Source organism: Sinohyriopsis cumingii, chromosome 4 (genome assembly GCF_028554795.1).
Source record: "Sinohyriopsis cumingii isolate HCF-2022 chromosome 4, ASM2855479v2, whole genome shotgun sequence".
Classification (NCBI taxonomy): domain Eukaryota; kingdom Metazoa; phylum Mollusca; class Bivalvia; order Unionida; family Unionidae; genus Sinohyriopsis; species Sinohyriopsis cumingii.
In genome coordinates this window covers 54,438,411-54,459,025 of record NC_142964.1, presented here as the reverse complement: position 1 = coordinate 54,459,025, position 20,615 = coordinate 54,438,411, and the positions used below count along the sequence as shown (strand labels likewise).

At 34.6% G+C, this 20,615-nt stretch overlaps 1 protein-coding gene across 1 annotated transcript in view; it reads left to right on the top strand.

The window, feature by feature from the left end:
* Nucleotides 1–2,249: 2,249 nt before the first annotated feature.
* The window catches only part of LOC149801185 (cullin-5-like), a 67,503-nt gene continuing 49,137 nt past the window's right edge, over nucleotides 2,250–20,615 (top strand). Inside the window, exons 1-6 of the mRNA XM_089955218.1 lie at nucleotides 2,250–2,284; nucleotides 9,753–9,859; nucleotides 10,321–10,420; nucleotides 14,916–15,101; nucleotides 16,643–16,784; nucleotides 18,979–19,205. Of these exons, the coding sequence (XP_089811344.1) occupies nucleotides 2,270–2,284; nucleotides 9,753–9,859; nucleotides 10,321–10,420; nucleotides 14,916–15,101; nucleotides 16,643–16,784; nucleotides 18,979–19,205 (777 nt within the window). The 5' untranslated portion in view covers nucleotides 2,250–2,269. The remainder of the gene's footprint in view (nucleotides 2,285–9,752; nucleotides 9,860–10,320; nucleotides 10,421–14,915; nucleotides 15,102–16,642; nucleotides 16,785–18,978; nucleotides 19,206–20,615) is intronic.

Genomic DNA, 20,615 nt, shown 5'->3' with positions numbered 1-20,615 from the left:
TACACTAACTTGTGCAAAAGCAAGAGGCACAAAAATGAAAACGGAATATGATGGATAAATAAAAAGAAGAAACAAAACCGGACACATTTGTACTTTTCCAGAGAACGAGAAATAAATCATCGTATCACGATTAATAGGCGAATTTTACATCTAGATTTTGTAAGTGGTCCTTTATATGGCTGAGGTGTGAACCCAGACTTTATCCCTCATGCAGTAATCAAGTTTAGGACTTTAGTTTGTGTTTTTGTACATTTTTGCTACAAAAATGTCATGCAGATGAAAATTAATCAGGTGCAGAAAATTTGATCTGCTATTGAAATTGTGTGTACCAATGAAAACAAGTTATACACTGCATTTAAAGAGGTGGATCTCATAAAAGAAACAACAAACAATAGCTCTTGACAGCACACATAAAATCTAAATATAGAATGATGTATATTGAACAAGAGTAGACAGCACACAAAAATTCTAAATATAGAAAGAAGTATCTTGAACAAGAGTAGAGAGAGTAACTATTTTCACTGTGTTTCTTTATTGAGAACCATGCAAAATTATTATACATTTGCCAACATGTTACCTCCAAATTGCCAATATATACTTCTGAAAGACTCATACTGGATTTTAAAGGTTTAAGATTTTTCACCTGGGATCAACCTTATTTGCTGTCGTCTAGGACACTTTCTCATGACTGGGATGTAATTGGCTGGATAGCCTTGGTTGCTGTTAGACACAGTAGCTGACCAGTGAAACTGATAAGCTATCAGTGTGATTTGAGGTGCTAAGTTGTCTACAACTCTATGACCACAAGATCAGCTTTTATGTTTTAGATTGTATGATTGATATGTATAGTGAATAAAAATACAACCTGCTTGAACTATCACATCTTTTGTGTTAACCAGACTGGTTCCTACCCTTTCTAGCCCCAACCAGTCAGTTTCAAAATTCATAATTTAACATCACAGAATACACTTCATGTTTCTTTTACTGAGAGGTATATTTCTCCAAGCTAAAGAAGAGAGATAACCCATGAGCACATTGCTCACAAATAAAATGAGTACTTATTTATGGGTTTTGTAATTCACATCCTCCATCTCATTAGCCAAATAAAGAACTACTCACTAGATATGATACATTTAACAATTAATTAAGTAAATAGATGTTTATGTAACCAAAGTCCACAATATGCTAGAATAGAATAAATAAATATCAACAGCCGATTGAAGGAGAATTTGTTGTTTGCTACTGCTAGGTTTAATGTCATTTTTCAGCACATGATATGCTATATATGGAGCCAGTATATTTGGTGGAGGAAAAACCCAGGAAGAATCACCAACCCATGGGAAGCTACTGGCAAGCCTTCGCAAATACCCACAATGCTCTAGCAGAGAAATAAACTCATGTGGATAAAAGTAAGATGTGTCAGCGGTCTGAAAAAGCAAGCATCTTAACCCACTTGGCCACCTGGAGCCCCAAAATGAAGGAGAAATTAAAGTATGTAATTTGTTACATCCAGTAATCAGACACATTTGATTAAATCTTTATTTTCATCATTAATTTACAACTTAAAATAATTACATGCAAAATTATTTTGTGATTAAAAAATTAAATATTTTGAAGACAAAATGGCACTAATTAAACACAATTAAGGATCACTTCTTATTCAATAACATTAGCAGTCTTATTCATTTGTGCAGGTTAAATACTACTACTAATAATAATAAATTAGCCTCTAATTTTGGATCCTTGTGGGATTTGTAATAAAAAGCAGTGTCAATATTTCAACATCCTATTTTTCTATTAAATGTTTCTGATGTTATAAGTAGTATTAATTTGGATAATTTTTTCAGATGTCAATAAAGTTAAATTTATATAATTTTATTAAATAATAATAATAATAATAATAATAATAATAATAATAATAATAATAAATGGGCAGGGCAATTTAGTTTCTCTTTTTGCCATAAACTATTACCTTATATTCTGTATCATGCAAAATTAATTGTTTCCATCTTTTGATCGATTATGTTGGGGTTTTAAAAAAAAATACTTCTGAGTATTAAATTTACAAAAAATTGCCAAAAAATTAAAGTTTATATGTGAAAATGATTAGTAATATGAGTTTATATGATCACCATTCACCACCCCTTAAAACAGAAGGTAAAAAAATCTCACAACACACATCTGTTTTAGGGAGCGTACTGCGGTTTTTCTCTTTCGTTTTGTAACTTACCAGTCTGATATAGTATTTATTCTCGCGGAATCCAGGAAGATGGCGATGTTGAAGGTACCCAAAACAGTATATAGAAATTACGCAATAGTTTGCTTCAGTAGGCACTAATTTCAAAATATTTTCTTTGGCAGGAAAGACTGTAGTACTTTGAGTGTGGTCGATTACTGATTTATGAGAAAGCGTACTGGTTCCCGCCCTCGAATGCCTTAACCAGCGCACGGACCTAGGTCAAAGGATATCATTGTACTGAAATAAGCAGGTTTATTTCTGTTAGGTCTTTATTGCTGCCCGTCAAGTCTTTGTCACTAACTGACTAGATTAACGAGTGATCAGATCCCTGCTGTTTTCGACCTTGTATGTGGACTTACTACCCCAAAGTGTCTCGTCACTCTTGGTGAAAAACGTGTTCCGCTATTGTCCATCAAAATTGCTAGCGGATACGGTTTAAGTCAGCATCATTTTCAAATAATGTTAGATGTTGGAGTTGATTGTTCTGACAGAAGGTCGACATTGTACTGTCCTAATACGCACTGTCCTAAAACCGTTTCATGGGGCTGGTAAAATGTCATAGCCGAAATTCCGGAATATATGTTTTTATTAAAATAAAATTTTACAAGGCACTAGTCTAGTCCTACATGTAAGACCTCGACGCTGATATTTATGTTTTGGGCGTCAGGATCTTACTGCCTAACTAACGGTGCTGTGTAGCGTGTTTTGATGTCGAGATGCATTGGCCTACATTTCTGTTGGCTGGAAAGCGATGAAAGCAGGGAATGCCAAAATTGGGTTAGATTAAAATATTATTCTTTATTGAAAGGAATAAGAAAAATATTATGCCTATTGGAAATGTAAGCAAGGTTTCGTTTCATTCAAGAAACATTGCCCCCACATGAACATACTTGAACATTCTTCGTCATACCTCGAATACCATCGCATTAAAAAAATTCAAAGGTATGTCAACTGAACATGAAAATGCGTCCATTTGCTAGTGTCAGATTTTGATTCCACCAGGATAAAAACAGCACAGTAAGTATATTACTTACATATCAATTTGTGGAAGAGTGTTGATATGGGCTGCCAAGTGTGAGATATTCTTTAAACTTTGACTACTCATTCCGATGTCGACCAGCATTGGAACACACTATACAAGCTCATTATTTGGGTAGTAAGACATAGCACTAAACAAAAATAACATGTGCTATGTCTTACATTTTAGGACTAGGCACTAGTCCAGTACAATTGCTTATTTCTTATTTCAAAACAAGTTGCTAATTTTCTTGTTTAAGTTACTTTATCAACTTTTATCAGACCCTACATGCCCAAGGATATACTGAATGTTTTAATATATCTCTCTCCACTTGTTCATTTACATCCAGTGTTATATTATATTTGCAGTAAGTGTGTAAGTTATGTTACCAGTGTACTTCAATTTGGGCTACTTGTTTATTGGCCAATAAAAAGACCTACAACAAATCAAATTCAATATGAATAATGAATGATGTTTTACGAGACCTTGTTATAGTTTTTACTCAACACAGATATGTACATGTGGATACACCTTTGATTTAAATCCAGGGAGTAATATCAATAAATCGAAACCATTTTACTGATATTATTGTTGGTTTCCTTTATTAACTGATAAGTCTTTAAGTTTTATTTGATTATATGAAGGATCAACTTCCACATGCAGTATTGAATATGAAGATCACACTAATTAAGGAGCTGTATGTGTGTTTATATTTAAATTACACAATGTATGCTTGTCAAGGAAGGTCGTCTTCATTATTTAGATCAATGAGTTCACTGAATTACTTTTTTAAGGAAGATAATAATGAAGATTTGAAAAACCATTCACATGAAAATTCAGGGATAAAATGTAAGGCTGTTACTGAGTGAGAAGTAACTATTCCTCCATAAGGCAGGCAATACAGTAGCAAAAATGTTAAATACGACTTGGAGAAATTTTCATTTTTATTGACTTGAATTCTCTGACTCTGGAGAGAAGTTATTCGCATATTTTTGCAGACAGTTTCTCAAACTGGCACAGGTTGGAAATTCAGCCAGTATATTTGTAAATGGAACTAACAAATTTTGGATTAAACCAATCATGTCTTATGAAAGTACTGGAGCTCATAATGCTGGTCAGAAAATCGCAGAAGTTAGAGTTGCTGACACTCTATTACTAAAGTCCATTCAAAACTACTGTAATTGAGAAATGAATTGATGAAAAAAAATGAGAGCTCTATTTAACACAGTCAACAAAACCATTTTCTGATACAGAACTGATGTGTCCATTCCAAAAGAAGAATGCCATGTGCACATCAGGAAAAGAACAGATGTAAACTTGATGTTAATTACAATAACACACTCATGGCATGAGGCTTTACTCATTTGATCAAGACGTTAAAAAAGAAGTTAGGGAAAGTCAGAATTCCAGTAAACTTCCTTTCTTTTTCATTCCTCCTGATGGAAATACTGGTGCCACTGTTTAGTAGCAATAAATAAAGTAAGTGGAAAACTGAAAATTCTTTTGTTATTTTTATGAATTAAACTGCATAGATTTCATTGAATAGAGGCAAGTGAGTGAAATGGGACAAGTGAAAAGGTCAATTGGACTAGTGAATTTTCTGAAACTCCTTATCCTGGACAAGTGAATAAAAAAAGAATTTGATCATTTCTGGAATCAAGTATCTCGTGCATAGTTGGCAGCCAAACTGGCCCTGTTCCATAGCTTAGAGTCATTAGTTATATTTATACTAGACTTTCTTTGATGGCATTTTCCTTACAGAGGTAGACCCTTATACAATAAGAGATGATTTTGAGTTCAGTATGCATCAGCCTTGTTTAATGTTTACAAAATCTTGTGGTTGCAGACTCATTTTTATCCAGAGTTTGGATAATGCATGGATTTTCAACATCTAGCAACAAGAAAGGTTTTTTTATTTTCTTATCGTCAAGCTGGTGCATATATTCAGTTTCCAAAAGACAATTTTTTTTAACTTGACATTATGTTTATTTTTTAACAGAATATTAAAAAGGCAAGAACTGTTAAGTGTATGCAGATTGGTGAGAAAAATAGTGAAAGTATGCAAGGAATAATAATTTATGACAGATTTGCCATTAGTTTATGCATGGCTTTTATTAGTGGACATCCAGGTGTATTGTACACCTGATTTTTTTCTTAGCTAGAATCTACCACTGGACAGCCCAAGGACTTCCTTTTCTCCTACTGTACCTCTCTGCAGAGTTAATAAATCTCTTTTGTCCCATTCATTCTGTAATTTAGCTTGTCTCTGCCACCAGAGCCAGTTAACGTTTCCTGTTGGTTTACAATACACAATGTAGAAAATGGTGCCAACATACGTGTCATTTCCTGTCTAGTCACCATTGTTGTGTCATGGATATAATAGTGTAATGCTTTATTCATTTAGAGAAAAACTTATAATTAAAAATGAAATTGATTCCCAATTTTCAAAAACATATCTATATGACTAAAGCATTAAACTTTTGTATCCTTACCTTTGTTCACACGAAGATGACACAACAGGGGTTACTTTACCACATTACCAGCTAATCATATTGTGTTCTATTAATGATTGTGTTGTAATATTTATTCGAGCATATTGATAAGTGAACTTTTTTACTTAATAAAATAAATAAGATTTTGTCAAGCTGTGTTTTCCTTAATTTAGGAAACAATTAGAGGGATTGTGACGGAGTATTTGATGACAGCTTGCATCTTAAGGATAAATAAATTAGAGGGATTGTGATGGAGTATTTGATGACAGCTTGCATCTTAAGGATAAATAAATTAGAGGGATTGTGACGGAGTATTTGATGACAGCTTGCATCTCAAGGATAAATAAATTAGAGGAATTGTGACGGAGTATTTGATGACAGCTTGCATCTTAAGGATAAATTAGAGGGATTGTGACGGAGTATTTGATGACAGCTTGCTTCTTAAGAATAAATAAATTAGAGGGATTGTGATGGAGTATTTGATGACAGCTTGCATCTTAAGGATAAATAAATTAGAGGGATTGTGACGGAGTATTAGATGACAGCTTGCATCATAAGGATAAATAAATTAGAGGGATTGTGATGGAGTATTTGATGACAGCTTGCATCTTAAGGATAAATAATGAGCAACTTTATAGATGGATGATATCAATGAATGGCAAGATTGTTATTAGTCTTCCATTAATTAAAAGCATGATATCAATGAATGGCAAGATTGTTATTAGTCTTCCATTAATTAAAAGCATGATATCAATGAATGGCAAGATTGTTATTAGTCCTCCATTAATTAAAAGCATGATATCAATGAATGGCAAGATTGTTATTAGTCTTCCATTAATTAAAAGCATGATATCAATGAATGTAAATGGCAAGGTTGTTATTAGTCTTCCTTTAGTTAAAAGCATGATATCAATGAATGGCAAGGTTGTTATTAGTCTTCCTTTAATTAAAAGCATGATATCAATGAATGGCAAGATTGTTATTAGTCTTCCTTTAATTAAAAGCATGATATCAATGAATGGCAAGATTGTTATTAGTCTTCCTTTAATTAAAAGCATGATATCAATGAATGGCAAGATTATTATTAGTCTTCCATTAATTAAAAGCATCTGCTCTTCTTTTAGCAATTTATTAATTTCACCAGACCTTTCATTTAAGCCAGATGGAGTTCAACAGTGCTTGTGACCTACTTATTGAGTTTATCTTGTTTACCATCTTAAACCCCATTTCACTGGTTATGGTGTTAATGCAAAATACCAAGTAATATTTTTAACAAACATTCAGATGAAGAGTTGCTGCATTTGTACTGATGCAAACTGTGATACAGTAGTGTACTGATGTATACCATTATACATCAACACTAACCAAGCTATCTGCAGCCATTAGCATTCAAACAAATGACTCAGTTTTCTGCTACAAGTACACATATACTGAATCTTAGAAGTCAGTGTGACATCATGGTTATGTTTGAGTGCTGACAGTAAAAGGTATATTTGATCTTGTAACCCACTGCCTTTTTTCCTGTATCCCAGATTTGTTGCACGTATTTTTAATTTTTACATGACCTATGGAAAAACATCTCTTTCAGTTAAGGCAGATTGGTGCAAGGCAATCCATCCAGTTTCAACACTTGTTGAGTCTCTTGATTGTCTGTAACTGTTGGCCATGACAAGTAATTATCTTGCACTTACCACTAAGCATAATCAAGTCTGTAATTTGAATCTGAATAGACCAGATTTTAAAACATTGCCAGCTTTACTTTGACTGGTTCAGAAATGTTTTGCTTATCCAATACAATACACACAGATGCAGGACAGTGAAGTACATTGGCTTGATAAATTAAAAGATTGCAAGTTAATGTGTAATTTGTTTCTGATTTATACTCAAATAAACGATGAACATGGCCATGTGGCAAATAAGTTAAGTTTATTTGGAAACAGGAAAGCTTGTGGTGATGATACCAACAGTGTAAACAGTTGAGGACTGATCCTTGTGATAATGACAATGGGACTGAAAAGGAAAATGAAGCAGAATCCAGTTGTCCCAAACGAGCAGACATGTTTGACAATGGGACAATAAGTTGTCAGAAACTTGAATTGGTTTTTATAATGCTGAGGATGATGGACAGATTTTAGCAAAGGGCAGTGTTTGCTTTAAAGCAAGGAGAAAGAATTATTTCAGGCTTACTGGTTCCAGGAACATTCAATTCTGTGTTTTCACATCCTTTAAAGATCACTTGTGGGCTGTTGAGGGTCACAGATTGTAAGAGAAAAGATGGACTATCTTATTTCAGTGTGTGACTCCCAGTTTTCTATTCAGGACCCCCTGTTTCAGCAGGTTGGGGGTCCTTGACTCAGTTTCAGAAAAACTACTGCAGACCTGCCACTTATCCCAGTTTACTCAGGATCATCCAATTTTTGCTTAAAAATCAGAAAAATTCAAATGTCCAATTTTTTTTACTTGCAGTCCTGATTTTTTCAAATAACTCCAAAATTAAAAAAAATACCTTTAGATTCATGATGGCTGCACAAAGGGAGCAAAACTGATGTGGACCTTGGACCCAAGACTAATGCATTCAAAGACAATCACCTTAACCCACAAGGCAGTTGATACTTACACCTCACCTGGTGAAATTTTGGTACAGTTAACATGGATAAAATTTGTTTTGCTTTATTAAAATATTTATGGTGGCTCATGTAGACCTCCACCATCAATTTGTATTAGTTTAGATGACGTACTGGCACAGAGCCTGCCTCAGTATATCTTATAAAAGACATTTTTTGTATTTTCTTACTTATATACATGTACATTATGCATACAAGAATGAGCACTCACTGGATCATGCAGTTGTGTTCCCTTTGTGCAGGTCTCCCTTATTTGTAAATTTTGAAAGGTTGTCCTACATGAACTGAAAAATGAAAAGGACAGAAATGTATGAAGAGAACAAGTGTTTATATATGAAGTTGTCCACCAAGGCAGGTTTCAGTATCTCCACATACTCTGCAGACAATATCTCTGCTTTAGTGGTAAATACTTGAGATGGAGTTTCACATGTGAGCAGAACTTCTTAGCTTTCTTCGTTGTAAGTTAAGGCATGGGATCAGGGATTTTAAATTGTATTTAAACAGAAGACTGGAGTAGAATTTAATTAATTGAGTATTGTACTCCCTAACTGAGTATTTTACTCAATGATTGCATCTGTTTTTAATTTGACGAGTTATTTTGGGAATATTATGGTATACAAACTTGCGATGCAGACTGAGTCTTAGTTATCAGATGCTAATCATGCTGTTTAGAATGCATAAAATTACCCCAGTAACTAAGATTAATTTGTGGTGCATTCGATTAGTCATCAAGAACTCATTTCAAATTTGTATGAATATCCTTTTAGCATATTGGTCACATGCTCCATAATAAAACTTAGACTTTGATCATTAGTAGTTTCCCAGTCGGATCATAAATATCTTCACAGACATTTTCAGCAATATCATACTGCTTTAATCAGCAACTAATGTTGATCACGTGACCTATAATACAGCAGCAGAGGCCAACACTAAACAGGGTCGATGGGTTTGAATTGCCTCCCACCAACACCAGTCTCCTTATATCACATGACCATAATAGGTAACATGATCAATATTAGTTGCTGCTGAAGGCAGTGTGATATTGCCAGAAATTTCAAACTCTGGAGATATTTATACTCTGAATATGGGAAATTAATGAATTATCCAGGGCAAGAAAGCAACCTTTTCAGTTAGACTGTGTTTTGTACAGGATCAATACATCGACAGTAATTTTAACGGCATGCTTAAAATTACATGTATTGTGCATATTTTGTATGTATGCAAATAGACTATTTACCTAGAGTCCTAAAGAAGTTTGACAAGTATTTTGTTTTAAGTTCAGTAACATGAGTGCTCTGTAAGTTAAGTGAGTCAAGCATTTTGAACATGATGTTGTACTTATTTTGTGGATGACTGACTTTCCGAATCTCATTTTGCAGCAAGGCCAGTCCCAGTTTGAGGACAAATGGCCGACTATGCGCCCCACTGTTCTCAAGCTGCTTCAGCAGGAGCCAGTGACGAGGGCAGAATGGCAGGACCTCTTCTGGTGAGGTTTTACACTCAGCAACACTTAATGCTACATATATTGAACTGGTTTTCCCTTTGTCTTTACAATGAAATTACTTACATCAAGAATGTTGTAAAATGTAATTCATCAAAAGAGACACAGAATATGCGAAATTTATAAATGACTGATATAGATTTTTTTGATTGTTAATTTTCACCATTGTTGTTATTGTTTGTTTCAAGAGACTGTACCACAGTTTAACTTCAGTGCAGTTAAGTATTCAGCTCTAGTTCAAGAATTTTTCATGTAAAATTCTAGAACTGTAATAGTTACTGATCAGATGTAATTTTGTATTGGAATCAATGACACTTACTTTATTAAAAATTTGACTCATTCATTTTTGAAGGTATCTTTTAACTGACACAATGTGTCATCCATAAATATGTTTGTCAGATTAGCTTCAAAAGATTTACTATGGCATATATTCTCATTTGTTACAGGGCAGTGCATTCAGTTTGTCTGTGGGATGACAAAGGACCTACAAAAGTGTACCAAGCTTTACAACAAGATATCTTGGAGTTCATCAAACATGCACAGACAGTAAGACAATGACAATTTTCTGATCCATATGTTTTCTAAAATGTTTACATACTTGGTGAGTTTCTGTCCAAGGCATTAGTAGCATCTGGGCACCAACTTTCTTGTACGGGTGGTCTCTGGGCCTTTCTTCCTTCAAGTATTGCCTCATTAGGGGTTTTGTCGCACCTGCTGTGTATGTCTCAATAACAGTTTCTCAATTCCCTTTTATGTGAAGGTTATCTGCTTGTAATGTAGGCACTCTGGTATATTCCTGTATTTCTTCCACTTTGGTCAGACAAGTGCAGGTCAGCACTCTATACATGGTTTACTCAGTCACCTCCTGTGCATGCATGTTTCTGTAGGCAACCCTTGAGTCATGTTTATACACATAAACTTTAATTCTTATTCATTGAGCTCATAGTTACTCGCATGTGTAGCCGGTGTGACTTCACAAGTCTGGTTTGGGATACTTTATTTACATGTATGCATGTCTTTATGCTCTGAGGAACTCCTTATATATGTAGAGTTCTGTCCTTGTATATAAAGGTGAGTTGTTTTACCTCAATATTTTTAGCCTTTACACCATGCTTCAGTGATTCTACCTGTACAGGCAGTCATTGACCTTACCTATAGGTCCCAACCTTCACGCAGTTACATCCATAAAGAGTTACATCCATAAGGCGCATGCCCTCGGCTCCAGTTATAACTGGGATATTCTTACACTGTGCCGCCAAGTCATATATGTATGGGGAGATCACTCTGCCTGATTGCCAAATAGGTTGGCAGACAACTTTTAGCTCCTGTTCACTAAAAGTTGGAGGGCTAGATTTGCAAGGAGTGGTAGTTCTCCTAAGGTATTATGATTGAGTATGTAATTTTGAAGAAACACATTTTACTAGGAAATTTTGGTATTATGAATGAGTATGTAATTTTGAAGAAACACATTTTACTAGGAAATTTTGGTATTTAAGGGTATGAGACCATAAGAAGTCGGTTGAACCACAACTATTTTTATTCGTTGATTTCATACTGGGTCACATTTTAATGAGTTATGTATTTACACTTTCATGTAGAATAAAAACATAATTACTGGTGCACTGATACAAAATTGTAATGAAATAATACAATAATTAACTATCTTGGAGAAGTGTTACAGCAAATGATCATTGTCGTTGTAGGATCAAACTTTACAACAGTCTGAACTAGGCAGAAACAAAAAGAAAACAGAAAATGAAATAAATTTATTGACTTGGGAAACAAACTTTTTTAACTTTTAACATTTCAATGTAATAATCATACATGCCAACCATGACAGAGGTATAACTGTAATTTTTGCTGTAAGTTTTGCCTAAATAAATGCATTTAGAACTTACCATATGCATCTTGTGATGTCATCTCGGACTTGTGGGTCGGCTTATGAGTATCTCATGCACAGTTTTTACCATTTCAGTTTGAAAGGTTAGTTTATACATGATTGTATATGGTAATAAATAAAAAATAATATAAAAAACACATACACAAAAGAATGATAAAACAAAAACTTTAGCTCATTTCTACACCATACTAACAGTAATATTACCTCCAGATTATGAGTACATCTAGTTTAAAGATACATGTATGTATCATCTAATCAGAGTCCGAAGTTTTAAAAAAGTTTTTGAAAGAAAGTAGTATTGTTCGCTTTTATTCCCTGCATCTTGACTGGCAGCCTTGGTATCTTCTATCTTGTGAAAATAATCCTTCATGTGAAAATAATTCTGTTTTGGTGGGAGAGGCTTTTTATTGTTGTCAATCATTTCATAGAGGTCTCTATTAAACTTTTCTTCAGTGCTGTTAGCCATTGTGACACAAGATATCCAGTGCTGTATTAATGATTACTTCAAACAAGTCACTTGAAATAGTCTTGCATCAAGTGAATTGCAGTTAGAAACCTAACCGTTTTGATTGGCCAGTGAAAAGCCCCACAGATTAGAGTATCAGTTGGAAAGCCACATTTCCAGCTGGCATATATGTAGACTTTGATTACCCGAGTAATTAAGTGAAGCCATATATTTTAAGTGTTAAATTTATACTTTTTTGAAAAAGAATAGCTGATTACATAAAACCATTCCTGCAGGTTTTATTTAAACAGGGTTGCCATATTTGGGCACATGTTATAGCTTCATATTGGTTACATGGAGCTGTATCTCCACGTTTTTGTTTGAATTAGCTTTGAAATGTAGAGTAAAAATTAAGCCACATCCTCCATATACCCTTTGCTTTCTCCATCATTACGCATTATTACTGATTTGGATTTAGTAAGATAGTGAAATCTGATAACCACGATTTCACGAACTTACTGAAAATTTCAGGGATTTTGTGAAATCACTGGTTTAACATTTTTACTGTAACATACCCACCATAATGTAGATTTGCACTTGCAAATTGCCAGAATTGAACCACTAATTATGTTATTGATAGTTGTGCAAGATAGTGGATTTTAATATCGTCATCAACTACTTTAGTGGTATCACATGGCAAACAACCAAGGACAAATTTGTTTTTGCTACTAACAAAAAAGGTAGGAACACAACATCATTACAGAATCCATTTGGATAGAAATAAGAGAAAATACACAAATTGGATAACACATAAATAGGATAACACATTTTGTTTAGTTTTTTATTTCAGATATATGCATCATGCAGTGCATTATTCTACCAGCTAGATGATTTGGACATGATTAATCAAGATTTGTATACTTTCAACATCATTTTTAGTTCTCTTCTTCAAAGCATGGTATTGTTTTGTTGTCATTGTGTTCAGTCGGGACAATATTATACATCTTTAAGAATTACATCATCATGGAACTTAGACTGTTGCTTGTCTCATTTTGAACCACTCAGAAAGTATGTATGTAGTCGCTTATAAGTAAAGCTAAACTGCAAACAAGAAAGATCCAGATCTGCTGGAACATATGCCTGCAGGTTAGGGACTATGTTATTTGTTCTACTGATTACTCCTAACAAGCAGATGGACCCAGATCTGCCATTGCATTATGCGAAAGCCAGATTTTTGTCTTTGCAGTTAAGTCTTATAAGTGATTATACAGTAATACCTCGAACATTCGAGAGGTTAGGTTCTAGAACCAGTCGCGGATCAGGAGGAATCGTGAATGTTTGGTACGAGTCACTAAAAATGCTAATAAATACTTATTTCTAGGGTTTAAACCCTAAATATGACCCAAATCATGCTCCCAAAGCACTTTAATTTCATTTAAAAGTTAGCTTAATACATTACCCTTAAAAAGAGAAATAAATGGTTGATGTAAAAATAGAGTACAGTATCGCCTAATGGGTATTTGCCACACTAGCGCATTTACAGTACGGTACATGTATACATGTACTAATATTACCCGTATACTAATTCATTGGCTGCCGTTTTCTTTTGCACTCACAGTAAGGTAAAACCAAGTAACGAATGGGACTGTAAACTTAATGACTGACGTTTTCTTTGTCATTGTCAGGAAGGTAAACTAGGTAAACTTCATATGTCACAGAAGTCATATAACGAAGGTACAATTCAATAAAATAAAGAAAACATGTACGTAGAGGGTACCAATGCAAATTTCACGAATCCAGAAACGCGAATGCACGAGGTATTACTGTATATAGAAAATCATAGTCTGACTCATTAATAAATGATTCAGAGAATATAATACTGGCCAAATCAATACAATCTTCTATATTTGTTTTCTTATGTTTTTTTATGTGCACTATAGAATGAACTTTCTTGCGCTAAAGATGAAAATTAAGAGTTGCTGATGCAAGGGCACAGACTGAAATGTAAATGGTAAAGTGTGATTGCCGTGTGACTTTAGGATAACCTGATATTGTATTATGGGTTGGGTTGCTTCATATTAAATGTCTTGTATTCATTTGTTTTCAGACACTGACTTAAATATTTTGGTTTGGGGGGGGTTATTCAGAAAAAAAGGTTGGTTTTTTTGCTGTACAAAATTCTGCAGCAAATACAGTAATTATTTTATTGTAATGCTGGTAAGTGTTGTGTTTGATGAGCAGCTCTGTCTAGGTGAGCTTGGTTGTCTTGCTGTCATATGTAATCTCACCACAGAATAACTCTTTAAAAGTCAATATCCAGCTGCCAAATGAGGGTTATTAATAAGTGTGGCTTAAGTTACTGTAGTAACACATGAGAGATGAGTTAGGTATACACATGTGTGAGAGATGAGTTAGACATAAACATGAATGAGAGATGAGTTAGACATACACATGCATGAGAGATGAGTTAGACATACACATGCATGAGAGATGAGTTAGACATAAACATGTGCAGATGTGGGCTCATTTGTCTCTGACCCGTGTAATCATAAAGAGTATCTCATTAAAATTATTGGTCAGCTGTTGGAATGAATGTTATCATACAGTTGGGATTATGTGACAGTTACCGTAACACATACATGAGACTCTGATGTGAATACTTCTCAAACTTATTATAAAAAATGTATTTTTTCTAGAGGGTTTTACACAACCAGGAAGATTCTGCTCTACTGAAGTCCTATATCGCTGAGTGGGGCAAGTTCTTCACACAGTGTGATTACCTACCGAAGCCTTTCATGCAGCTTGAGACGTCCCTGGCAGGCAAAGCACACAGCAGCACAGTGCAGAAGAAAAGCCAGGGGGAAGAGAGTATTGTCAGAAAAGTAAGGGTCATTATAACCTACTTTAGACAAAACAGGAAATGTTAGTACAGCATGTTTTTCCTAAATCCCTTGATCGAAATCACTGTGAGGCTGTTCACTTCCCCCATTTACCTTGGGGTCAAGGTCACAGTCATGTAACATTTGCATTTGGTTTTGTTTAAAGTTTTCTCATATGCATATATTTCTTAAACATATTGATTTATTTTCTTCATACTTGAAATGAATCATTATAAAGTGAGGTAAATTTATTTTGTGACATGCCCCTTTTACCATAGGCTCAGTTTAAGGGACCTAGAAAATTTGTATGAATTTTTTGGCTCAGGTTTCGTCATTTGCTTCTATTTCTTTTAGTTCTTTGTGGATTTTCTTCGCACCATAAAATTAAATCATTATGAGTGGGGCAAGTTCTTCACAAAGGTCATTCAACTGTCCACCGGATGGGTTATGCAAGATCTCAAACCGCAGGTGTCTCTGAAACAAATCTGGGTATCGGCTGAAGCCAAGTAAAGAAGAAACTATTTCGTTTCACTTAATTCCCAACATGTTGGCTCAAGTGAACATTACTCTGTAAAAAACTGGTCCAGTGATTTTTGAGAAAAGTTTAGAATTGCAATTGTTTACATATACATGAGACACAAGAGTGATGACGGCTGCATGGCCAAATAGGAAAAAACTTTCAACAACTTTTCCCAAAACATTTCAACTGAATTTGACTAAATTTGACAGAAAGTATACCTGCATGGTGGCCATTTAATTTTTACAATGGATGCAGATTTGGCATTAAAAATATTCTGATACTAAATTTAGAACTGCTGAATGGAATTTGATCATATTGACAGAAGGCAACCTGGCATGAAAACCTTTCAAATTTTGTACAGAGAGTACCTGTCAAACATCAGGAATGTACATCATTACTTCAGATAGAAACAAACTTCAAACAACTTCTTTGATCGTTGTCATTGTAGGTTGCATGAATAATAGAATGGATCCTGCACAATAACAACAGTTCTGCATGACACCTGTACAAAACTTTGTGAATGGCTTGTACATGGGGTGACAAAGAAGGTTGTGGATTTTGGAATCAGATGAAGATCAAGGTCACTGACTCAAGGAAGAAAAATGGTTTATGCACAATTACATTAGTTGTACATCAGAATCGTGGCCCAAATTTTATGGATGTATTGTACTTAGGGTAAGGAAGAAGCTTGTCCATTTCAGATCAGAAGGGCAAAGGTCATGATTCTGCATGAAAATTTCAGTGATCTGCATAGAGAGCTATTGAACATGGGATGGTATTTAATGTGCAGTCCTCTTGTGAAATAATCACCAATTATTGAATTTATATTTTAAAATATTTCTCTGGATGAATTATTTTGTAAGTGGCCAATGAACTTGTACCAAAGCATCAAGTCCTCCTAAAAAACACATTTCCAGTACAAATTTAATAGCATATTTGATTATGTACTTTAAAGTCAAATAAAGACATTAAAATTAAATTGTATGACATTTCATTGAATTCTTAACCATTTTTGCTGCTACAGCTGATGCTGGACAGTTGGAACTCCAGTATCTTTTCTAATATTAAGCAGCGACTACAGGACAGTGCCATGAAGCTTGTCCATGCTGAAAGGAATGGGGAGGCTTTCGATTCACAGCTTGTAATTGGGGTGCGAGAATCTTATGGTAAGGCCCATCAAGAAATCCACTTTGTGTTTTACAAGTTTATCTGTCAAAGTAGGAACAGAAAGAAAAATTATGACATTGAAATGGAAAAATTACTGACTTGCCACACACACATGCTCACACCAATAGCTGCAAAAAATTTCTGGAGTACATTAATTGTTCACCTTTGGTTATATTTTCTCTTTATACAAGAAATTCAAAGACATTGACACAGATGTAGGTCTTATTCTCAACGATATAATAGTAACTGCTGTTCTGGCAAAAAAATGTTTCTTAGAAGTGATTATTTCTAATTTTGTCTTCACTTTGTGAATTAGAAGATTTTTATTATATTTTTTTTTCGTGCTTTTGACAGCCAATACTCTGCTGGTTATAATTGTCGGTGCATTTGTAAAATAGTTGAGTTACTTTTTGCAGTGATGTATGTACTCTAGTATAAATCTAGCTCAACTGCAAACTACGTAAACATTGATCTGCCATTGCAAAATGTACAGGCAAATCGGGGTCTGTTGTGTTTGTTCTACTGATTACTAGTAACAAACTGTATAGACCCAAGTCTGCCAGCGCATTTTGTGACAGCAGATTTGGGTAGCCTTGCTTAAATACAGAAAGTAATATAGTGATAATTTTCCTTGTTTATTTTTCTTTCCTAGAATGATGAAATACAATTGCATGTAGGCATACATAGTTGAATAGTGAAGCAACTTCTGTCATGCATGGCTGTATATTTGGCTGAATCAGCTGTTGTCTTAATCTATAAGTAAACTTTGTCAGCATTCAGCCTGATGAATCTCTGTACGTGGATAACACTTTTATGCTAGCCTGATAAATCTCTGTACATTGATTACAGTTTTTTGCTGGCCTAATAAATCTCTGTACATGGATTAGTTTTATGCTGGCCTGATAATCTATGTGCATGGATTACAGTGTTATGCTGGCCTGATAAATCTCTGTACAAGGATTACAGTTTTAAGCTAGCCTGATAAATCTCTGTACATTGATTACAGTTTTATGCTGGCCTAATAAATCTCTGTACATGGATTACAGTTTTATGCTGGCCTAATAAATCTCTGTACATGGAGTAGTTTTATGCTGTCCTGATAATCTATGTGCATGGATTACAGTTTTATTCTGGCCTAATAAATCTCTGTACATCGATTACAGTTTTATGCTGGCCTAATAAATCTCTGTACATGGATTAGTTTTATGCTGGCCAGATAATCTACGTGCATGGATTACAGTGTTATGCTGGCCTGATAAATCTCTGTACATGGATTAGTTTTATGCTGGCCTGATAATCTATGTACATGGATTACAGTGTTATGCTGGCCTGATAATCTATGTGCATGGATTACAGTGTTATGCTGGCCTGATAATCTGTGTACATGGATTACAGTGTTATGCTGGCCTGATAATCTATGTACATGGATTACAGTGTTATGCCTTAGTGGAGCATATTATGTTGTGATTTCAGTCCATGCATCAGTTACTTTTATGGAAGACTAGTAAACACTGGACAGAATTAACTTTGTGCTGGTGACTTTTTACATTCATTATATTTTTATGAGTTCAGTATCTTGAAAGTTACTTGAAATCCTGATCCAGTTAAATTATTTGTTCACTGAATCCTTTCACAGATCAGTTTAAACTAGTCATATCTTCTATAGTACTTACCACAGGTGTGACATAGTATTACCTTTATCAGTGTGTCTGTGTACAGAGTCTGTCACACCATATTTTGCTCATAGGTCAGTTTCTAAACTATTGGCAACAAATAAAACACCAGCCTAAGTCACTGTGACCTACATTTCACATCAGTGTGACTTTAAACTTGCTGTTAGGTCTCATTCTTTGACATTATTGACTGATCACTGCTTTGATATTTTGAATGAATCTTGGTGAGTACAAGTCATCCCACCATACGGCGATTACAGTACCCCCCCCCCCCATGGTGAGTATAGTACTGCCCCCCTCCAGAAGAAAGTCCTACATATTCCATAAACAAAATTTTAAGCTAACCTGACTAAAAAATCAAGAAAGCTTATGGTATGGTCCTCATGAATCGTCCATCAACAGCATTTGAAGATATATAAAAAATTCTTCAAAATTTCACTTGCATTTGGTTGCTAGGCAGATGTCTGTAAAGTGAGCTGTCTGAGAACCACTTATGCCACTTTTTTGTTGTTGTTTTCAGTTAATCTAAGCTCAGATACAGAAGATAAATTGAAAATCTACAGAGAAAATTTTGAGAAGGCCTACCTTGAGGCTACAGAGGCGTTCTACAAACTGAAGGCCCCTCTGTATCTACAGTCCAATGGTGTTCAGAACTACATGTGGTATGCAGATTCCAAACTCAAAGAGGAAGAGACGAGGGCTCAGCGGTACTTAGAGACGGGCTGGGGCTGTACATCTGTCAGTGCTGTAAGTCAATCAAGTTAATTGAAGGCATGACCATTCATTTCTTAAAGTTTGATTAATGTATTAAAGAAATAGAACTGAGGAAACAGTTTTGACTGGCTCACTTCACATTTTCATGTTGTATATGTTAACTCAGTGTAAATCTATTCAAGGGAAACATTAATATATGCCACTTAAACAAAATGGGTCACCTTTTTCGGTTTCCTCACTTTAAGGCTGTCAAGAGAACCATGAAAATATACAATCTTACTATGTAATGTCACCAGTGGTAGAAAGAAAACAAAAACATCAAGAAAGAAGGTGATGGTATATGGAGGTTCCAATCCTTTTGGAATATGTTAATTAGCTTCTTTTTCTTTGAACTTCAATCATATTGATTTAATAAATATAGGGAAAGCTTAGGATTCGATCATGACAATCAAATGAAGAAAGTAGAGTATTACAACCATTGCATGGCTGGCATTTTGAACTGAAAGCACAGTCATTTTACTGAATCACTGGTAGTTGATATTAGTGGGGAATGTGCTGAGCAAATTGATGAACAAGAAGAGGTAATTCAAGTTATTTACAGTCTTTATTATACCTTACTATTGCTACTAGCCAAAAGATTGTTTATATCCTCTTCTCCCTCACCCACCCCCCTCAGAATTTCTCACATGCAATGAACACTTATCTGATACATGAAGTTTTCTTCCATGGAGATCTGGATCCTTTGGGTTAAAAGTGACATGCTGGTTGATTAGTCTGTCACTTTTACCAACACCGATTGAGAGAGAGAGAGAGATATTTGTATCAACTGAGGCAGAACTGGCATGCTGACTGACCAGCCAAAACAGAGAAAAACACAGGAGAGATGCCTTCAGATATTTTAATATGTAAAAATTATGTTTTAGACCTTATTTTAGGGTTTTACAAAAAAACAATACCAAAGCAAAGCATGAAATAGATTACAGTATATATGTGCCACCTGACCAAAGAATTTACAGTATTGCACTCTCATCTCACTAGGCCATTGCAACTTTTTATGATACGTATCATGTAACACTTGAAAAATCTGATATACATGTATAAGGACTCTGGATTCTCTGGGCTATTTAGTTTAAGTTGAAGTTGAAGTTCAGGGTTTTCCTCTAGCTCAAATTGGGGTTTTCTGTCACTACACAGATTTCCACATTTTTTTGTTCCTTATGACACAAGAGAGAGAACAGGGAAAGTACAGGTGTAAGATGTTTAATTTCTTTGGAAAACAGTAATCATTAATATTTAATCCCTTTTTTTCTTGTGTTAATAATGATTAATAGGTATAAATTCATCACCAATTGAGAGAGTATGAAATCAATAGTCTACTGTTGAAACCATGAGTCTTTATATGCCATTGATGAATTATGATTTGATGTACCATCAGTATTGATA